The following is a 19,719-nucleotide window of genomic DNA, read 5'->3' as shown; positions in this document are numbered from 1 at the left end:
GCTGTGTGATTGGCTGATTAGATATTACACCACTTCTTTATCGATATATGATTTGTTCGATAAAAAAAACCAAGAAGATAAAACTAAAAACTAAGTGTTTAAATGTTGCCAGAAGCCATTTTCTGCTGTGAGTAGCTGTCGTGGATCATCAGAGAGTAAGTGAATTCATTAACACCTCTATCAACACTCCCATCTCTTCCAGGTTTATCTCCTGTCCTCCCGTCTCTCCCTCCTCATCACTCATTATTGTCCTGATGAAGAGTAAACAAGGCCACCGTTTCCCTCCATCCCTCCACCCCTCCTTCTGCTCTGGTTGAATAAACTCTGGCTCTCCTGCTCACCTCTGCTGACTTGGCCTCCCTCCTTTGTCTCACTCTGTCTCATCTCTGGGTTTGGCATTAGCATTCAGAGGAAACAATAATATCCCTTCATGTGTCTCCTTCTTTCTTTGTTGTGTTTGACCTCCATGTCTCTCTCCACAGCAAAATAAGTCCTTCATATAATCTAACATTAAGTCCCAGGATCGTATTCTTTCCACAGTCAAGTGAGAATGATGAGGTCAGACAATTTTTCTTGTTTGTAAACTTTTTCCTCTATTAATAGTCGTTTTCTCTGTTTTGCAGTTTCAAGGTGACACCTTGTGAAAAGGAGGAAAGCCTTTACTTTCAAATGAGACAGGAACTCATGCTACCTTATTTTGATTTACCAGTATATACTGTGATGCCCAAAGCCTGGGTCCGGACCCACAGATGGGTCATTGGAGATTTCTTTTGTGGGGCCCCAAACAATTATTTTCAACCTTTTAGTAAAGATTTATGTGTATGTTTTGAAGACCATGCATAAAATGAAGATTTAATTCATCATATTTTGGAAATGATTTGATTAACAATTCAAAACTATACTAGGTCTTACAGGCAGTAAATGAGTCGCTACATTATGCACACATTTACTCTACTCTCTTTTTTACATTGTGATTTGGGTCACGATAGATTGTGAGTCCAATATTTGGGAAACAATTGACTACAACATGGCCAAAGTCATATTAAGAGAATAAATATTTTTTTAGAAGCATAGTTCAAGTACAAGTGACTGAGCCAACTTTGCTGCCTTTTGAAGTTTTTGTGGTTTCATAATGGCCATTTCACTTACTGAAGTCTGTACAAAATCAATGTCAAATGTCTAATTTTGGTCAGATTTACCTCAGTGTCTCAAACATACAAAATGAGGCAGCAGCTCAACAGCAGCTCCCGTGTCTATAAAAGTTAAAAATTCCGATTTTCTCTATGGAGTTTGGTATGAGAGAATGAGTGCTTTACAAACTTTAATTTCCAGTCAGAATAAGCCGTCTAGAGAAGATATCTTCATCCTGCGACACAAAGAGGCATAAATACTTAAGATATCTTAGACCAGGGGTGTCAAACATATGGCCCTCTGGCCAGAACTGGACCAACAGAGGGTCCAATCCGGTCCGCAGGATGAATTTGTTAATACTATATTTTTCAGTTCCAGATACTAAACTAAAGGTGTTGTGCTAAAGGTGTTGTGATGCACATGTGTAAAGAAGGCTATATTATCTGATATTATGGGTGGGCTGATATTATCGGACATCCCTAGTGTCTTCAGTATATCATACAACAAATGAGCCATCACTTTAAAACAAAATGACAACCAACAATGATATTATATGTTTAATAGATTATGTGATGATATGATGTACGTAACAAACAAAAACAAAATAAACTGCTTCATTAGGGTGGGCTTCTTTTTCTTTCTTCACTTCCCTCTGTCTCTTTAGGACCCTGTAGCACCTGCTGATCCCTCGGAGCCTTTGACGTCAGCGCTGTAAACATAGAGATCACCGGTGCGCCGCGGCAGCGCCGGTGCTACAGGCGGAGCGACCGTCCAGCGCGCAACGCACGCGCCTGCGGTGGCACCAGCAGCAGCGGCAGGGACAACACTCAGCTCGGCTCAGCTGAGACTTCCGCTTATCAAGAGGAAGGTACACATCAGCACACGTTACACTCACACTCTCACAGACAAGCAGCAGCGACGTCCTCGCCTGGGGTTCGAACCCTCCAGACTCGCCATGTCCTCTGCTGTCACCGAGACGGAGGAGTCGGCGCACGGTTCCCAGCTCACTCCGCTCAAACTGGTCGGGCTGGTGTGCGTCTTCCTGGCGCTATGTCTGGACGTGGGAGCCGTGATGAGCCCGGCGTGGGTCACCGCTGACGACCAGTACTACCTGTCGCTGTGGGAGTCCTGCTGGAAACCGACGAGCACCGAGAAGTGGCAGTGCAGCAGCACTCTGGGCTCAGGTAATGAGGATGGAGGGAGGGAAGGAAGGAGGGGTAGAACCATTCATGGAGCTTCTCCATCCACCCATTCATTCCGTCCTTTATTCGCCTCCTTTATTAACAACAGTTCGAGAACAAAGTGTTGTTCCGATAGCAATGCTGCTGAAGCTGATGGGATGATGGGTGGAGATGATGGAGGGATGATTTGTCATCCATAGAAAGGAAAAGTATTGTCAAGAGCCAGCGCTGTGACTCCCCACTGTCTCCATCCAGCTGTATCAAAGCCTCACTCTGACAGCTGCTGTCAACCTGTGACTCCTCGGGGATCTCCACAGTCATGACAGTGGAGGAGAAGTGGGCGGGGGTGCACTTCAAATGCAATTGCACTCAAAGTAAGTTTAGCTCATTTGATCTCAGCTTTGGACTATAGGGGGGGAAAAAAAAGGATCAGAGATGAAACTGTAACTTTGATGCGTTTGGTCAAACCTGCACCACAGACTCCTGCTGTTTTCTCTCCTCCTCCTTGTGAAGCTGCAGGTGTGTGTCAATGTTGGATGTTTAAAGAGTGGTTCTTTGAGGTACTGACATAGTCTGCACTGTGCACTGCACGAAATGCTCATCAGATATAATCTGCATTTGCTTGAGTCCACAGTGCTTTAAGAATAATGTTCACCGCTTGATCTCACTGTTAGACAGCCTTTTCTGACTGGCAATTGAATATCGTAAGCTGCTCCCTCTACTGCACCAAGGTACATAGAGAAAAATCTGCATTTTAAGCTCGCAGGGACGCAGGAGTTACTGTTCTTCTTCTGTCTCATTAGGCACGTTTCTGTCACTTATATAAATCTGGACAAAGAATTCAAGCTCTAAAGTCACTGTATAACATTGACCTGACTGATGGAGGCAGCAGTGGTTCCACTGTTTCCTCCAAAATGTCTGTTTCCCGTTTCTCCACGAATTGTCATGGGCCTGCTTAGGGAAAAACAATTAAAGTAAAAGCCACTCAAGAGCAGTGCTCCTCATTTTCAGCCTCTTTACCTCACAATGGCGACAATTTTATATGATTAACACTGTGCTGGATATTGCCTCTCACCTGCTTCTGATGAATTCATCTTTTCATCACCGCAGAAAGGAGGGCGGAGAGGAGGGTGTTTACATTTCAAGATCCTGATTGTCAAATGTTTTTAAATGATACTCTCTTTTCTTGTGGTCGTGCAGAGAATGGACTTGTTGTTGTGTTCAACAGAGCACTTACAGATTGAGGGCAGGAGACATTGATCTTGGATATTGGCTTTGTTTCCAGGGAAACGGAGTTCATGAGCGATACTTATTTGGCTTTTGTTACTACAGAGTGACAACAGACAACATCTGTCTGTCTGTCAGACGTAGAGCCTTGAACCCTATACGTTGCTGTGTAAATTGGTGTGCATGTGTTTCTTGTATTGCAGAAACACTGACCTTGTAAGAACCTGGCCCCAATGAGGCAGAACCACATTTCTGAGGAACTAGTAACTGGTTAAGTTTAGGTCTTTTTGAGGATTTGAATTGGGGTTAGGTTAACTGGATAACTCTTTGGTTAGGCTGTGGAAAGGCTGGGAGTTGGTGCAAGCCCTTGAAAGAATAGCTGCACAAACCAGTGTGTGTGTGTGTGTGTACCAATAAGAGGCTACCACACTGAGGAGACCTATTTCTGGACAGTCTCCTCTGAAGCCCAGTTGAATATTTCATGTCACATTCTGATTTCTCTGTTGTTGCTACATGTCTGCACCTTCTCTCCTTAGACACACACACACACGCACACACTTTGTGACCACATTTCTCAGCCCTGCCTCTCTTTCTGTCCCTCTATGAGACACTTACATACACACACACACACTCAGACTCCAGACCAGGACTCCCTAATTAGATGCCTTGGCATCGAGGGTGTGTGTGCGTGCGCATGTGTGCGCTTGTGTGTGCCGTGTTGTCCCAGTGCACACACATTGATGTTAATAAATAAATCACTCCTGGTTTGTGCCAGCTCCCCCTGGCTTGTTCCATAGACAGACCAGCACTGCAGTTACTGTTCATTTCGCTGGAATCCTTTTAAATCATTGTGTCGATGTGCGGCAAGAAAGCAGTATTTAAAGGAAGAGTTCAGGTTTTTTGAATTGGGGTCAGTGCTGGGAACCAGCCTGAGACACAGAGGCTCACGTCTGTCAGCAGGGGTACGTGGTTTAGCCGCTTGTAAAGGCTCGCCTCATTAAATCTATGTCCGCTTAAGTCCACGATATCTTAAAATAATGTTTGCCACTTTATCTCGCTGTTAAACAGCCTTTTTTTCTTATTTGAGAATCCTCCAATTACATTACATGACAGAATATGATGCTTTTTGAATTTTAAAAAGTAAAATTCAGTATTACTCAGATTAACATATACCGCTACTGTAACTCAACACATTTTAAAAGGGTTGCAGCTTTACAGTCGCAGCTTATTCAGTGGCAGCTTGAATATGTTTTGTCTTCTATTATTTAAAGTTTCAGCAGTTTTTAATCACTTCCAGGCAGAGGTGGTAAAATGTCTGTACAGTTTCATTTCACCTGTGTGAAACTTGCTCCCTTATCGGTCTGAACCTTGTCTACCTCAGGTATTTAGAGACCGGGACCAGTTTATACCTACTCTAATTATATCTCATTTTACTCAATTAAGCCCTTGAGTTCCCAATTTTAATGAGTTTCTTAGTTAAACATCTTTGTTTTTCTGTTTTTTTTGTTTAAGCTGTTTAAAGAGCTCAGGTGTGTAAGGAGTCTTTTAATTAATGTATGCTGGAAGGATTTCAGACAGCCACTGAATAGCTACAGTAGCATATACAGTGTATAGTTTTCAATATGTATATACAAATAAATAATAATAATATATAAAATGTGTTTTTATTTTTAAAGTCAAGCTTATAAAGAATATTTACAGTGTCTTAGAATTAGGTGCAAGATGGAGCATTATACAATATTAACTACTATATTCAAAAGTAAAGAAATGAATTAAATCATTCAGTGCATTATATCTTTTTTTGACATAGAACATGGAACAATCAGAGCAAATAGAAGACATTGCGATTTGCTAATTGTGTTTTGGATTTAAAAGGATTTAAAATGATACATATTCAGCCCTTAAAACAATACATCTTGATATATGAGAGCATGAATGTGCCTTTAAAAGAAAAAAAATTCCATTATCCCTCTCTCTCTCTCTGCACACACACACACACACACACACACACACACACACGCACACACACCTGGATGCTGGCCCACTCTCTTTCTCTTAATTCTCTCTCTCTCTCTCTGTCTGTCTCGGAAATCCTTTTCTCCGGCAAACCCCTTCTTCCTCTCCGTTCATTCATCCCTCTGGTTCTTCCTTCCCTCTTCTCCATCGTGTGTCTAATAGATGTGTCATTCATCTGACCTTGAGAGTAGATTTCCTGCACTCATTGTATTTGGTTACAACCTGCAACATTAAAACATGAACTCAGACTGAAGACACCATTTAATCTTTCTTGCACTTTATGTATTTTATTAACCGAGGTTTGTAAATACACGTCTTTTAAAGCACATTTAACTTATGTAGCATTCATGATATTTACATCTTTAAGACAGAATGGTTCAGTTTCAACATTTGAAACTGAACCATTCTGTCTTTGTTCCACATTTACAGGTCTTTGTTGTCACACATTTGACTACTTTACTACTTAAGAGCCACAAACTCTCCACTCTCTGCCCTTCTCATCTCGCACTATCATGCTATCGATCCATCTGATTGCTCTCTCTTTTCTCTCGCCTTTCATCTCTGCTCTTTGCCCAATTCTCCATTGTCTGAGCTCTTTACCCTCGTCCTATTTTTGTCATCTTTTTTTTGTTTGTCATATATTTTCTCTCGCTCCCTTTGAAGGCATCATTGTTATACTTCTAATGTTAATCATTCTCCCCATCCTCTTCCTCAGCTCTCTCCATCTCCGTCTCTCAGTTCCATTTTCTCCAGGGTCAAGCCTCTTTACCTCCATCCTTACTTCCTCCTCCTCTTCCTCCTCCTCCTCCTACTCCTCCTCCTCCTCCTCCTCTCATCTGACTCCATCTCTCCTCTCAGTGAGCCCCCCGGAGACTCACGTTCTATTTGTAGCGGCTGAACGAGGAATGGGAAATGTGGCATTCAGTTCTGTGGCAGACAGAATAGCAGGGAACCTGCAGCTGCCTCATGTCTACGCACACACACACACACACACACACACACAGACTCATGCATATGCTCAGACAGACTCCATCCAACCTGTGGTTGTGATTCAGATCAGCTTTCTTCAAAGCTGTTATAGTACCACAGCATCATTACACTGCAGCACATAAACACTTGTTGTCGTTTTTTAATAGTAACATAAACGTACATATTTATGCAGTTTTCTTTTTCCCTTTTTCAAATCAAAACATCCATCGGTCATGCAGTTTAGTGCTGCTTCATGAAAAGAATGAAAAATTATGAGAATATTGAATATTAAGCGATCACTATATTAATTGTTAACTATTTTGACGATGACGATTAATTTAAAACATTTTTTCAGGTTCTTAAATCTTTGCTCCATATGAAATGGAATAGTTTTGTGGAATCAGAACAATCAACAAGCCTGATCCAGTTTCCTTTCTTCCTGATGATACTTCTGTCCGTCTGCCTGGTTTGTTACCTGGTTTTAATGTTAGTTCATGATTTTTAAAGTATTTTTAAACTGATGATTCCGCTGCCACAAGGGACATAAGGAAAATCTGATTTTAGCCCCTTGACAAAAGGCTGACCTAATAAAAAAACACCCGCTTTAATCTACAGTGTCTTAAGAATGTGTTCACAGCCTGTGTGTTACTTTATAAACTGCTCAATCCATACATTCTCAAGTCCATTTAACCTAACACCCTGTGTGTAGTTGTTGATATACTGCTGCATCCGTCAGTACGTTCAAATTTGGTATTTTGTGTGTTTGAGATCCTTTATTCACATTTTGATGAGTTACACAAACCAGTAGACCAGTCCATGCGCTAAAAATGCTGATTTTCTATTTTCTATGGACTCTGATGCAGTAGAATGAGCAGTTTACAAACTCAAAACTGTGGCTTCCAGTCAGAGAAGGCTGTCTAACGGGGAGATGAATAAATGACCATATTTTTTAAAACATACAGCCTAGAGATTACTGCCTCTTTGTGGAGGTTTGGCTCCTGATTGGATGAGGTTTTGTGGGATAAAAAGTTTCTCCTCGATTTACTGTCACAGCACTGAAACGGGGAGAACCAGTGATGGGACCTTCCCACCAACCTCGGATCATACAGCACCATATGCTATGTATGTTTTTACTCTCATTTCTTCCGTCTATCAGTAATCTTTCATTTCCACTGTATCCTCATGCTCCTTTTTAATTTCCTCCTCCTTTCTATCACCATCTACAGTACCTCTACAGTTCACCTTTCATCTCCCTCTGCTTCTAAATCTCTCATCTTTCCTTCTCTCTCTCTGCTCCGTCATCCATCTTTCATGAGCACGTTCACCACACGAGAGCCGTAAATTTAAGCATTGCCTGTGTTTACACATGCAAAGTAAAATAAAAGAAATACATTTACATAAATAGCTCTGCAGTGCGCTGCCGAAGCTGTGCAGTGACACTGTGTCTCGTCGCGACTGCTCCAGCTCTCTGTCAGATGTGGTTCATTGATGTTAGGTTGATGTTTGTCTTTCAAAAGCTGCTGTATGTAAGAGAACAGACTATTCCTTTACTCTATTAATTAATTACTATTCATTTATGAATTCTGGACTATTGTGCAGAAGAGGGGTTTGCGGCAGCTACGTGCGAGGCTGCCAATTTGTCGGCGTCACCTCTTACCACGGCGTGAAGGCTGACGGGTGGAATAAAAGTTTAGAGAGATGGTCAATCATTCCTCCCTCTGCGTCTAGATGGATGAAATGACAAGGCCTGCGTGTGGACACGTGGGCAGGCATTTTGTGTCCTGCCTCTCATTGCCTGGCTACAAAAAAAATGAAATTTTAGATTATTTTGATAATTAGTGCATTCAGTGGGTTGAATAAGTGGATTCCTGAATAAACAGGTTGAGACAGGAGGACTGTCCAGGGCCATCTGTGGGGCAGGTGGAGTGTGACAGGTTGACAGGTGACTGGGGGAAGATAAGGCAGGAGGGGACAGCAGGTCAGGAGAGCACAGATTCCAATTGCAACTGCAAGGAACTATTGTAATGTATGAGCTGTGTTGCATCATCCACTTTAATTTTGTATGTTTTGCAGCAACTATGACAACTTGGTCTCCTAGGAAAGAACACTGCGGTTTTACTTTTCCACCAACTACAGTATAAAAACATTATATTTTTGTACAAATATTGTTTGGCAAATCTTTTCAACATCTGTAAAGTGGCGTACTGTAGGCAACAAGCTTTGCTGGTTTGACCAGTTCAGCCATCAGTATAACAACAATGGCACTCCTTGCTTCAAAGTCGGCCATGATTAATGACACATGTGAAAGTGAAGCTTATGTGCAGAGCTGCAACTAACGATTATTTTCATAATTGATTAATGTGTCGATTATTTTCTCCATTAATCGTTTGGTGTTCAGAATATCAGAAAACCTCAAAAAATGTGGATCGGTGTTCGTCAAACCTGGAAATGACGATGTTCTCAAATGTCTTGTTTTGTCCACAAAACAAAATGATTAACTTTGATTGATTTCTTCAAGGAAATGAAAAAAATATTCACATTTAAGAAGCTTAAACAATCGGAAATCTTGTTTTAATCATGAAAAAAGCTTCAAACCGATTATTCTATTATCAAAAAGTTGTCGATTAATTTAGTAACCGATTAATAAACGATTCATCGTTTCAGCTCTACTTATGTGTAAGTGCAACTCACTTGACGTAGACAATAAACAGTTCCAACCTCATACCAATAACAAATTAAAGTTGATTAAAGTTTGTCGGGCCAATTCATCAGGGTGTGTGTGTGTGTGTGCGCTTTGTTAGCTTTTGTTTTCCTTTTGTGACATTAACACTGACCTTGTTAAGCGTAGGTTTGTTTAGGCTGTCCAAATGAATGGAAGTCAATGCAGTGTCCTCAGAAGAATGGTGTGTTTGTGTGTGTGTGTTTATGAGTGTGTGTGTGTGTGTCTCAGTGTTCTCTATAAACATAGAAATGCAGACAGGTTTTTTGAGAACGTGCCAGAAAAGCTCTTTAGCCGGGCCTCTCTGTCAGCTCAGGTACTAAATGCCTTCTCTCTTCATTACTTTCACTCAGTGCTGGTCTGTCCCCCCGAGTGTCCTCCTGCCCTCCTCCTCCCCCCACCCCTTCACCCTCATCCCCGACCTCCTCCTCCTGCTCTTCTCCTCCTTTTTGGTATTTCCTTTCATGCTGCCCTCTCGCTGTCCTTGTAACATTATGCCAGTGCCTCTCCCCGCTCTCCCTCTCTCTCTCTGGCTCACCCCACACGCGTCTCCTCTTTTATCGCCCATCACCCCCTCAGAGAGACTCTCACTGCCACAAAAAAACCCGTCCTCATTTCACTTTAACTTGTCTCCCCCGTTTTTCCTCAGCTCCCTCGTTCCCTTTGTTTTTCTTCCGTTCTTCACAGTTATTTGTCTTTCCTTTTTGTTTTTTCTACTTCTCCCGTCTTTCCTTCCACACATTTATTCATTCACCCCCCTGACTTTCATTCTACACCATGTCTCTCTCCATTTACTCCCTCATTCTTTTCTGAGCTTCCCTCCCTCCCCACTTCATTCTTCACTTTTTGTTTCTGACTTCCTTTTCATTACATCATCTCTATTTTTGTTAATTGTGTCCTTCCGTCCTACCATCCTTCTTCTACTGTATCATTCTTTCTGTGTATTATTGCTTCTACTTTTTCATTTTCTCTCCTACCATCTTTTCCATTACCTTAATTCTTTCCTTCTGTCACTTCCTTTGTCTTCTGTCCTTTCATAACTCCTTCATATTTCCATGCATCCTCAAACTTAACACACCTACACCTTTTCTCTTTTAATCCCTTGTTTCCACAAGCACCTTCTTTTTTTCACCCCCTCTCTTTCATTTCTTTGTTTTCATTTTTTTTCCTCACTTTCTCCATCTATCAGCCTCTTTCCAGCTTCTCTATCCCCTAAATCCCCATCTCTCCTTCCTTCCATACTCCATTCTTGTCTTTTCTTCACACATACTTTTCCCTCCCTCATTGCCGTGCACCCTCTTTCTTTATTTCCTTTGTTTGCCCATTCTGCCATCTCTCCTTTTAGTCCTTCCTGTGTCATTGTTTTTCTCTCCCTCCCTTCCTCAGTTCCTCCTCTTCTCGTTGATCATACTTGATGGAGGTGAACACAGTCATTTATAAAATGTCAAATAAAATAACACATTTCTTGTGGCTCTGTCTCTTCTCCCAGGTCACCATCAAGATTTTGTGCATTTCCTTTTTAGCTCTGGTATGCCTGCTGCATTTATTCATGAATGTTTTTTTTTATTATTATTATTTATTTCTATGAGGTCACTTTTCTTTCCATGTCTCTTAACCGTTTTTCTTTGTGTCCATCTTCCTTCCTCCACTTTCTCTGCCTTTTCCCAGACTGGCAGGTCGCGACACTTGCCCTGTTGCTAGGGGGTGGAGCCCTGGTGCTGATGTCATTTCTGGTCGCCCTGGTTGCCGTGTGCATCGGCACGAGACGGCGATTTTATGCACCCGTCGCTTTCATGCTCTTCGCTGCAGGTCAGTGCACACACAAACTCACACACACGGGCACATGCAGAGACAGTCACACCAGGTCACTCATTCATTATGCACTAAAACACACACGCACACAATAAGATGACTTAATTAGGCAATTTAGACAAGGTAAGTGGAAAGTTGCAGGGCAATCACATTGGAAACTGGCATGCATTTAAATGATAATCCTTGCTAATTGATTACACACACACACACATTCTTACCCACAGTCCCTTTCTCAAACTCATTTAGAGGAAATTCTATTTTTATGATTCCAGCTCAGCAGGGTCGCAGCAGGGCTTCATGCCTGTCCCTTTAATTTCCCCGGTCAGCCTCAATTTCCAGTAGCGCTATTGTGAAAACGTCCTTAATTTTTATATCCTGCAAAAAAAAAGAAGGAAAACATGGAGAAAGTTAAACATTAATTCAACTCATGTATTTTTTAAAGTGGTGTACTAAATGACATTATCTGCTTTATGGAGCTGCTGCTAAATATATCCACTGATCCTGCAAATATTTCACAATAAAAATGAATGGAAACAGGGAACAGAAACGCTAGAGTGCAGGAACGTGTTGCTGTGGTTGTGACACATGGGACAGAGACATTGCTGCAGCAACAGTCACACCTGAAGTGAGGCAGAAAGGGACAGAGAGAGAGAGAGAGAGAGAGAGAGAGCGAGAATGCGAGCTTAAAGAGCTTAAAAACAGATCATTGTTGTGTGGCAACTTCAGGAAAAATACCAAGAGGATCACTCACTTAATTAGGAAGTGATCAGAAGCTCATGATCGTACACTGCTCCCCAGAGACCCCTAGTGGGAGAAAGTACATACTGTCCACTGTGAAAAAATTCTTAATGGGTATCAAAAACTGTTCAACGGAATATTTGTCTGACCTTTATTGATTTTGCAATGTTGTGTGTGTTTCCTGTGAGAGAGTTTTTTGTCAATCATATGGTGCAAACCACAGAATTGAAATATTTCTGAGCTGACATTTGACTGCTCCTCCAAATAGAATCGTTGTGCATGCTGCGGTGATTGAGAAGCTTTTCTCCCTTTTGGCCACAGCAAACAAATAGACACTGTGAAATGTACTGTTTGAAAGCATGCGTCACGAGTCATGACGTGAGAATAACGCTGGTCTTTTATCGGGCTGGGCTTTAATTCAATAACTCTAGTTTGTGCCGTTTAATGTACTTCAATACTAATAATATACACATATTCAGTCTGAATCAATGTATGGTATATGCATTGTGCATATAATTTAAGATTTAGCACATAATTCCTGTCTTTGAGTTAGAAAACAAAATGGTTTCCCTGTCTGTGTAAATCATTTAATATTGATGTCTGAGAATTAATGTTTGGTATGGTATAAAACTGAATTATCAGTGTGTAAATGTGATTCATCAACTTCATGTATAACTTATTTACTTGAACGATCCACGTCTATGTTTCAATAATAATCATATTAAATACTCATGTATAATTTTGCAGCTTAGTGAACAGATAAGTGACTTATGAAGTGAAACTTAAAAACATACAGTGAAAAAAAAAATAGCTGTTCAAATCAGCTTGTTTTCCCCTAAAGGGGGAAAGAAACGATCTCTCCAGACGTTAAAAGAGTGTTTTTGGGTTTGACTATAAAGGCCCTCAGTGAAAGATAGATCACATACACACAGCCTCTTAAGGCTTGTTTATTCCCCCTCTGTGTTTTTGGAAATTATGCAGTCTCTGGGTTTTTTTTCTTTCTCCACAGCTTGTTTATGTTTCCACAAAATGAATTCCCTTTGAAGAAATAATGATTGACACGTTCTCTTGTGTTCCGCTGCCATCCATCTCTTCTGCTTTCCTCTCACTCTGTCCTTTCACCTCCCCTCATCCCTCCATCGCTTACTAAACCTGCGCCTTCACTCCAGTCCTGATCCTTCTGATGGAATTTGATTTATCGTGGTTTTTGTTCTAAATGAGATCTGCAGAGCTAAATGACTTCTCCTCAGGGCATGCGTCTCTTCTCCACCCAGTATCTGCTCTTTTTCTAGTAAAGCCAAACAGATTTTTACACGACTGATACAGAAAGAAAGAAAAATAAAGCAAAAGCCAGTAGATACCACTTTTTTAACCTCTGGTCTGGATTTATTTTACATTCAGTAATAATCAGTGAGGCACATTTCAAAATAAAATGAATAAAATAAGTGAAATATGTCATTTTGAAGTTTAGAAGATATTACTTTTCCTTTCATAAACTGTCAACCTGTCACTACATGGATGGGGTAATATACCATATAATTTCATTTTACATTGTGTTTTTTTTTTTTTTTAAAAAGGTGACAACAAGTTGATTGTGGTCAATTTTCATTGTCAATATAATGGTAAATGGGAAAAAGTTTTAGTATTTTACGTGAGTGATTTGAAAATGCTGCCTGGCTTTCCAACATTCAGTCCCAGTGATTTATTCAAGGACATTATTACTAAATGTGATGTAAAGTGATTTTAGTACAGTTCAAAGCAGACTTTTACTATTATTGCACCAAAATTTTGAATCTTAATTATTTTGGGCAAATTAAATGCGACATGAAATGTTCATATTGGCCCATGCCTAATAGCAATAGTGGGTACACTTTGACAAAATGCCACAGATAAATCCCCTCATCTCATCTTTCTGGTCAGTGCTCCATCCTAAAACATAAGAAGCTGTGATTTAAGAATATTTTTTTGACAGTCACTGCAATAAATAATAATTGTGAATTGCAATTTTATTCAAGATAATTCAGAGAGAGAATTCACCCTATTCCTGGTTATTAGCTCTAGAAAACAATGCCCTTACCTAAGCTACATATCAAGGCTTATTCTAACTGACATGAAAACCAAATGCTTTTTATTTTAAAGTGATCATACACTAAAATCATAGTTGAAGGAGGTTCGTGCATTTGATATCTGCCAATAAACCCTCCTAAATGTTACACACTGGACCTTTAAACTCTTAATTCATTCATTTATTACACTGCAGTGACACTGTGAGATGCCTGACCTTAAAACCTGCTCCTTCCTTATGCATAACTTAAGCATAAGCATCAGCTGCCGAGTCTAAACCCAGAGCTGTGACCAGATGGCTGGAAGGTTTGCTCTTTATGCAACTGAAGCAGTTCTTCGTGTTTTCTGCTCCTCTGTGTGCTTGTGCATCTCACTATTTCCGCCATTGTTGTTTTAAAGAAATGACACGTTGCCATCTGTGCGTCTCTTGCAGTTGTCCTCCAGGCCTGCAGCTTGGTCCTCTACCCCATTAAATTCATCGAGAGCATCAACCTGCGAATCTACCATGAATTCAACTGGGGCTATGGCTTGGCCTGGGGAGGAACCATCTTCTCCTTTGGCGGGGGAATCCTCTACTGCCTCAACCCCAAGAGCTATGAGGAGTACTATTAGGTCACATTCAAGATGGACATCCTTCAGTTACATGTGAGAGGTATTCGGGGGGGTGGGGTGGGTGTCAGGAAGTGTATGTGTTTGGAACGGGGCACCTTTGAAAGGCTCAGTTCACAAGAACTGTAAGGAATACTGTACCCTGACTGGATCAGAGCCAGAAACTAAATCATAATCGGGAGGAAGCTGGCAGTCGAGACGAGCTGGAGAGCTGAGACTGTTGGGTAAATGAACTGGCAGCTCTAAAGTCAGCAGGCCCCGTCCAGGCCTGGGGGGATTGTTGGGATGGGTCAGGGTCTTACTTTATTTCCAGGACACACTGGTGACACAGTAGCAACCACCAATCAAGAACAACTGGTATTTCATCGCCAGTGGAAAACGGAAGTATTGAATGTGTTACTGAGGAAACGGGACGTAACCGTGGGAGGCTTTAACTTCATGTTTACACTCACATGTCCATGCAAGGAGGACCACGCTTCACTTGTAGACGTCTAATACTTGTGCTGGACATCATCATTAACATCATCGTCATCAAACTTTCACAGAGACTAAAGGGAGGGATAAGACACTATAGTTGCACTTCATGAGACATACGGTTTCTCTTGTGTGTGTGTGTGTGTGTGTGTGTGTGCAAGTGACGTCCAATCAATATTCTCTTATCCAGCCTCTCGTCTGTGGCTGTGGGAAGCCACAGGGTGCGCGCACACAGCTGTCATGATAGATTAGCTGTGGCCAGAGATGTGAGACAGGGCTGCACTCTGCTGCCTCCTGGAGTCTGCTACATTTCATTTCCTTATTGAGGGAAGTTCTCCTCGCCATGATGTCTGGAGCATCCTTCCTCGCCGGCTATATATAGTGCACTGCAGCCATAAGCTTTTAGCAAGGCTGGTGACTGCTGGAGTCCCGAGCTGTGTCGGTGTGGGTTCAGACAGCGTTCTAACATGAAGCTGCACTCACATGTACGCATCGCTGTAACGCTCCACAGTAGCTCCACTGACTTTGCTGTTAGATCCATGGCAAAGTGGTGTTCGCTGTTGTTGGGTGAACTTTGTCTGACATGGACTTGGACATCTGATTACTGCATGGTCCAACAGAGGGCGCTCTAAGCACAGCTTGGCCACTTTGACTGTCCTCTTTGCCCCACTGAAAAATAAGACAGTGATGATTTGTTGTTTACAGTAACAGTAAAAATGTGGACAGATAATAAGAGTAATAAGAAATAATGTCGCGTTTGTGTGCGGTGGTGTTGGGGGAAGATACTTATATCTTTAAATAAATAGTGTGTCACATAATATTTATTCAAACTTGATTTTGATAAAAGTTGACAGCCCTATTGGCTACTTCCTGTGCTGGAATATTTGCATCACATGATGTGATTGGCAAGTGTTTAATAATGATAGCTGGAATGGGGCACAGGCGTTTTTTGGATACAAAGAAAACAGCATAGCATCAGCAAAATTCACAGGGAGAAAAAAAAAACAATCCTTGAACATAAGACAACACACACAGAGCAAAATACAAGTCAGAGGAACAGAAACGCCAAATTACAACAGAATAACCACATGGACAGAAACTCCAAGTCCCACAGAGACAGACCATGACAATCCTTATTCATCATGTTCATGCTTTTCTACTATCAGTAAATTCCTTCATGTATCCCATTGTTTCTAATGGACACAATATTATCCCTGCAATTACTGAGCTGTAATCTGAAGCATTTAACGAGCTCTTTCACACTGCAGTTAAACCTCCCCATGTAGATTCATTGTGTATATTCTAATGGCCTTCGTGTGGATTTGTTGTTTTACTGCAGTCACTGTTAACTCTGTCTTTTCATTTAGTGAAAACCACTGTTCCAGCCATTATTCCATTAGTCATGCCAACTGACTGAGTCATTTCAGCAAAGAAGTTTGAAAGATGTCATGGCTTCTCCAGGGAATTTTGTTGGGTCACTAGAATTTCTGTTAAGCCAATGTCATGTGACCCCACAGACGACCTGACACGATGGACAGGTGCAGTAGAAAAGATCATCATCGCCAGTATGACGTTTTAGATGGTCGCTCCTGTATTCAATACTGTATGATCGCAGTTAAGTGGGGGTGTTTATTGTTCCCTAGAAATGTCTCTGTGCTTAGTTGGTGTAGAGCCATGGTTCTCAAACTGTGGTACATGTACCACCAGTGGGACGAGATCCTCCTCTACTTGGAGTGAATAGAAAATTAAACATAATTAAAAAATAGAGTCAACTAATTTATCCAATTTCACTTTACCAGTGTCTCAAGTATATGCGAGGAAAAGGAGGCTGAGAGAGCAAATTATCTTATTGGGAATAAATCTGCCTTACTTCAAGATCTCAATATTTTCTCAGGTGGTACTTGGTATAAACAGTTTGAGAACCACTGGTATAGAGGAAGCTTAATAGGCACTAACACTGTAACAGACCTGGGTTAAAATATACAGGAATTATTGAGAAATGCACCAAGGACCCGGCTATACACTAGTATAGTCTACAATATTTAACAAACATGTTTGCAGCTTTAACTCACTGTTACACAGCTTTCCCCAAATGTAAACTGCTCACTCTTTGTATGAAAGTACATTGAGAAAATCTGATATTTTACTTAAGTTTTTGATTCACCTCTGCCTCCATTGATAAGTTCACTTATCAATGGATAGTCTTTGAATCGCCTTGAGAACTAAATATTTGATGCAATGGTTCTCTGTTATTCTTAATTTATGTGTCAGACACACAAAACACATAAGATAAATCCTGTGTCAGGTAGTTTAAAGTATTTAAAGAATAAAGTTCAGCTGTTTTAGTACACCATCTTTTTTCCCCAAGAAGTAAAGGAAAAAAAATGTAGTAAATCTGAGCAGGTGCATGTTAAAAATGATTGTTTTTAATTGGGAGCTGAAATCAGTGTCACATCATTTGTAATGACAAGGCTCTGATTCTCATGACAATGCTATTGTGCTCACACTAGGCTGACCTACATGCTTTGATTGTCAATGAAGCTCTTTAGCGTGGCTCTGCGTCAATAAGGAGATCAGTGTCAGGCCTCTTTGTGTCATTTCTGTGGGGCAGTAGAACAGTTTAACTGCCCCTCCAATCATTATTACTTGTGTTTGACCCTTGCTAGTTCTCTGTACCTTTTATCCCAGGTCTCACTTGTAGTCATCAGCATTTGTTTGGTTGTTAATTCACTGATGAAAAGTAGAAGCTCGGCTGTTTAATGCATCATCTCCCAGTAGACTGAGAGAAACACTGTCTAATGATGAACATAGGGATTTAGAATGTTTGTGTGTGTGTGTGTGTGTAATGACAGCAGAGGACTGTGATTGTGTTTGATAGAAAGACGAACTGTTTGTGTGTGCGTGTGTTGGCATATTTTAGATGCTGCTGTAGAGATGTCAATAATCTGCATTTATCTCTTTGTACATTGGAACATTAAAGCACTGCACAGAACAGAATGCCTCTCTCTCTGTCTCTTGATGTCATTTGTTTGTTTCATTTGTTCTGTTTACATTTAACATGCTTATGTCACTTTCAGCGTTGTTCTATAGAAGCAGAAAGGTTACCAGCGACTTTCCTGTTATGCTGAGTTAAACAAGCAGAGCCAGTGAACACGAGATTTAACAGGTAAGAAGACTGTGGTGTTGTTCAGTCGTCAGGATCTAATGTTTTGGGATGGAGGCTCTATCTGTCCTGAGCCCCTTCCACCAAATTAGCACCGACAGACACAGAACACGACAGTTTTTATTACTGTGTTTGTTCTCAGACTGTCTTTTATAGCCCATGGCCAATTTTCAAAAACGTGTCGCACACTCCAGCTTTACTTTGGTCTTTTATTTGAGTAAATTTGTAGGTAATGGAACCTTTTTTTTCCTCTTCAGTCCAGGTTATAGTCTCTAGGCCTATTTGAAATCACATTAACAATGGCTCTGTTCAGTTCGTGAAAGTCAGGAATGAAACGGAGGATAGCTAAATGGAACTCAGCCATCGTTAATTTACTTACTTACACCTGTGCTTTTCCTACCGTGACCTGTCAAAATGGCCACTGTGCAAAGGACACATTTGCATTTTAAGCTGTTTCGAACTGCAAAGTCAAAATGTGTGTGTTTCACATCAACCTTGGGAATGTGGTTTGATAGTGAAGTGTCCATTAAATGAACTTAAGTGTCCACTCAATAAAGATTTCATGAGGTTAGCCTTTTGTTAAGTGGCTAAAATGTGTTTTTTCTTTCTTCCGGCAACATACAGCACAGTCAGTAGTGATTATGTTTTAGTTCTAAATAAAATAAAGTACTTCAAAAAGTTGAGTGATCACTTAAATGGATGCAGAGGCTTTGATTTGAACCCCTCTTTGTGTCTGTATTGTCATATCGGCACATATTGCAGCACCGCTGCCACAAAGACGTGACTTAAAGCTTAGATTTTGAAACAGAAATAGCATTTTATTGTACTGCTGACTGGTGTAAATGCCACAAAGTCAGTCCCTCACTGCAGACGATGCTAATTTGTGAGGGAAAAAAGCATATGCAGGCACAAATTATCATAGGACTGAGAGATTTTATGGCACAGCTGATGCAGGAATCACGAAACTCCGGCTCCAGCTGTGATTCGAGGACTTCTATGCTAAGAAAAGTGCCAGGAGACTTGGAGGGTGGTGGGAGAGCAGCTGAAGCTGTCAGCCAGGATTACAACTCACCATGACTGTAAATACACTTGATGCCTACCAAACTCAAATTCTGTGCTGCCGAATGTTGAACACAAAACCCGCGATCGCAGTCGGGCTGTATGGTCTGACAATAACATCCAGGTTTCTACCTCATATTTCTGCAGTCGGCTACAGCTCCATTTTTTTCTCAGGCCTGGGGCAGAAAACTTTAGAAAACATCTTTTCAAGAATTACTGGCCTAGTTTACAGATGAGACTCCAACTGTAGGCCACACGGTGTTGTAGTGATTAGCACTCTCGCCTTGCAGCGAGAAGACCCGGGTTCGAGCCCCGGTTGGAACAAGGGCCTTTCTGCATGGAGTTTGTTCATGTTCTGTATGTTCTCCCCGTGTGTGCGTGGGTTCTCTCCGGGTTCTCCGGCTTCCTCCCACAGTCCAAAAACATGCAGTGTGGGGATTAGGTAAATTGGACGCTCTAAATTGACCGTAGGAGTGAGTGTGAGCGTGAATGGTTGTTTGTCTCTATCTGTGTGTGGCCCTGCGATGGACTGGCGAACTGTCCAGGGTGTACCCCGC

The 19,719-nt window shown here is 41.3% G+C and overlaps 1 protein-coding gene across 2 annotated transcripts; it reads left to right on the top strand.

Annotated features, from left to right (window-relative positions):
• The first annotated feature begins 1,864 nt into the window (after window positions 1–1,864).
• On the top strand, window positions 1,865–17,937 carry LOC122765382 (transmembrane protein 47-like). Of its 2 annotated transcripts, XM_044019616.1 has the most exons (4): window positions 2,015–2,315; window positions 10,733–10,771; window positions 10,912–11,052; window positions 14,291–17,937. In XM_044019616.1, the coding sequence occupies exons 1-4, from the start codon at window positions 2,087–2,089 to the stop codon at window positions 14,467–14,469; spliced, it is 588 nt and encodes a 195-aa protein (XP_043875551.1). In that variant the 5' UTR covers window positions 2,015–2,086; the 3' UTR covers window positions 14,470–17,937. The 2 variants fall into 2 exon arrangements, with proteins under 2 accessions (XP_043875552.1, XP_043875551.1); XM_044019617.1 differs by lacking the exon at window positions 10,733–10,771 and having other exon boundaries at window positions 1,865–2,315.
• Window positions 17,938–19,719: the final 1,782 nt, after the last annotated feature.

The sequence above is a fragment of the Solea senegalensis genome, linkage group LG2 (genome assembly GCF_019176455.1).
Source record: "Solea senegalensis isolate Sse05_10M linkage group LG2, IFAPA_SoseM_1, whole genome shotgun sequence".
In the NCBI taxonomy this organism is placed as follows: Eukaryota; Metazoa; Chordata; class Actinopteri; order Pleuronectiformes; family Soleidae; genus Solea; species Solea senegalensis.
Note: the sequence above shows the minus strand (reverse complement) of the source record. Positions and strands in the feature narration are given on the sequence as shown.

What these genes read in the sequence shown, in the direction of transcription:
- LOC122765382 (XM_044019616.1), top strand. Translation starts at nt 2,087, where the DNA reads ATGTCCTCTGCTGTCACCGAGACGGAGGAGTCGGCGCACGGTTCCCAG. An exon ending in GCATTTCCTTTTTAGCTCTG is followed by an intron (nt 10,772 to 10,911) that starts GTATGCCTGCTG and finishes GCCTTTTCCCAG; the next exon opens with ACTGGCAGGTCGCGACACTT. An exon ending in TTTCATGCTCTTCGCTGCAG is followed by an intron (nt 11,053 to 14,290) that starts GTCAGTGCACAC and finishes CGTCTCTTGCAG; the next exon opens with TTGTCCTCCAGGCCTGCAGC.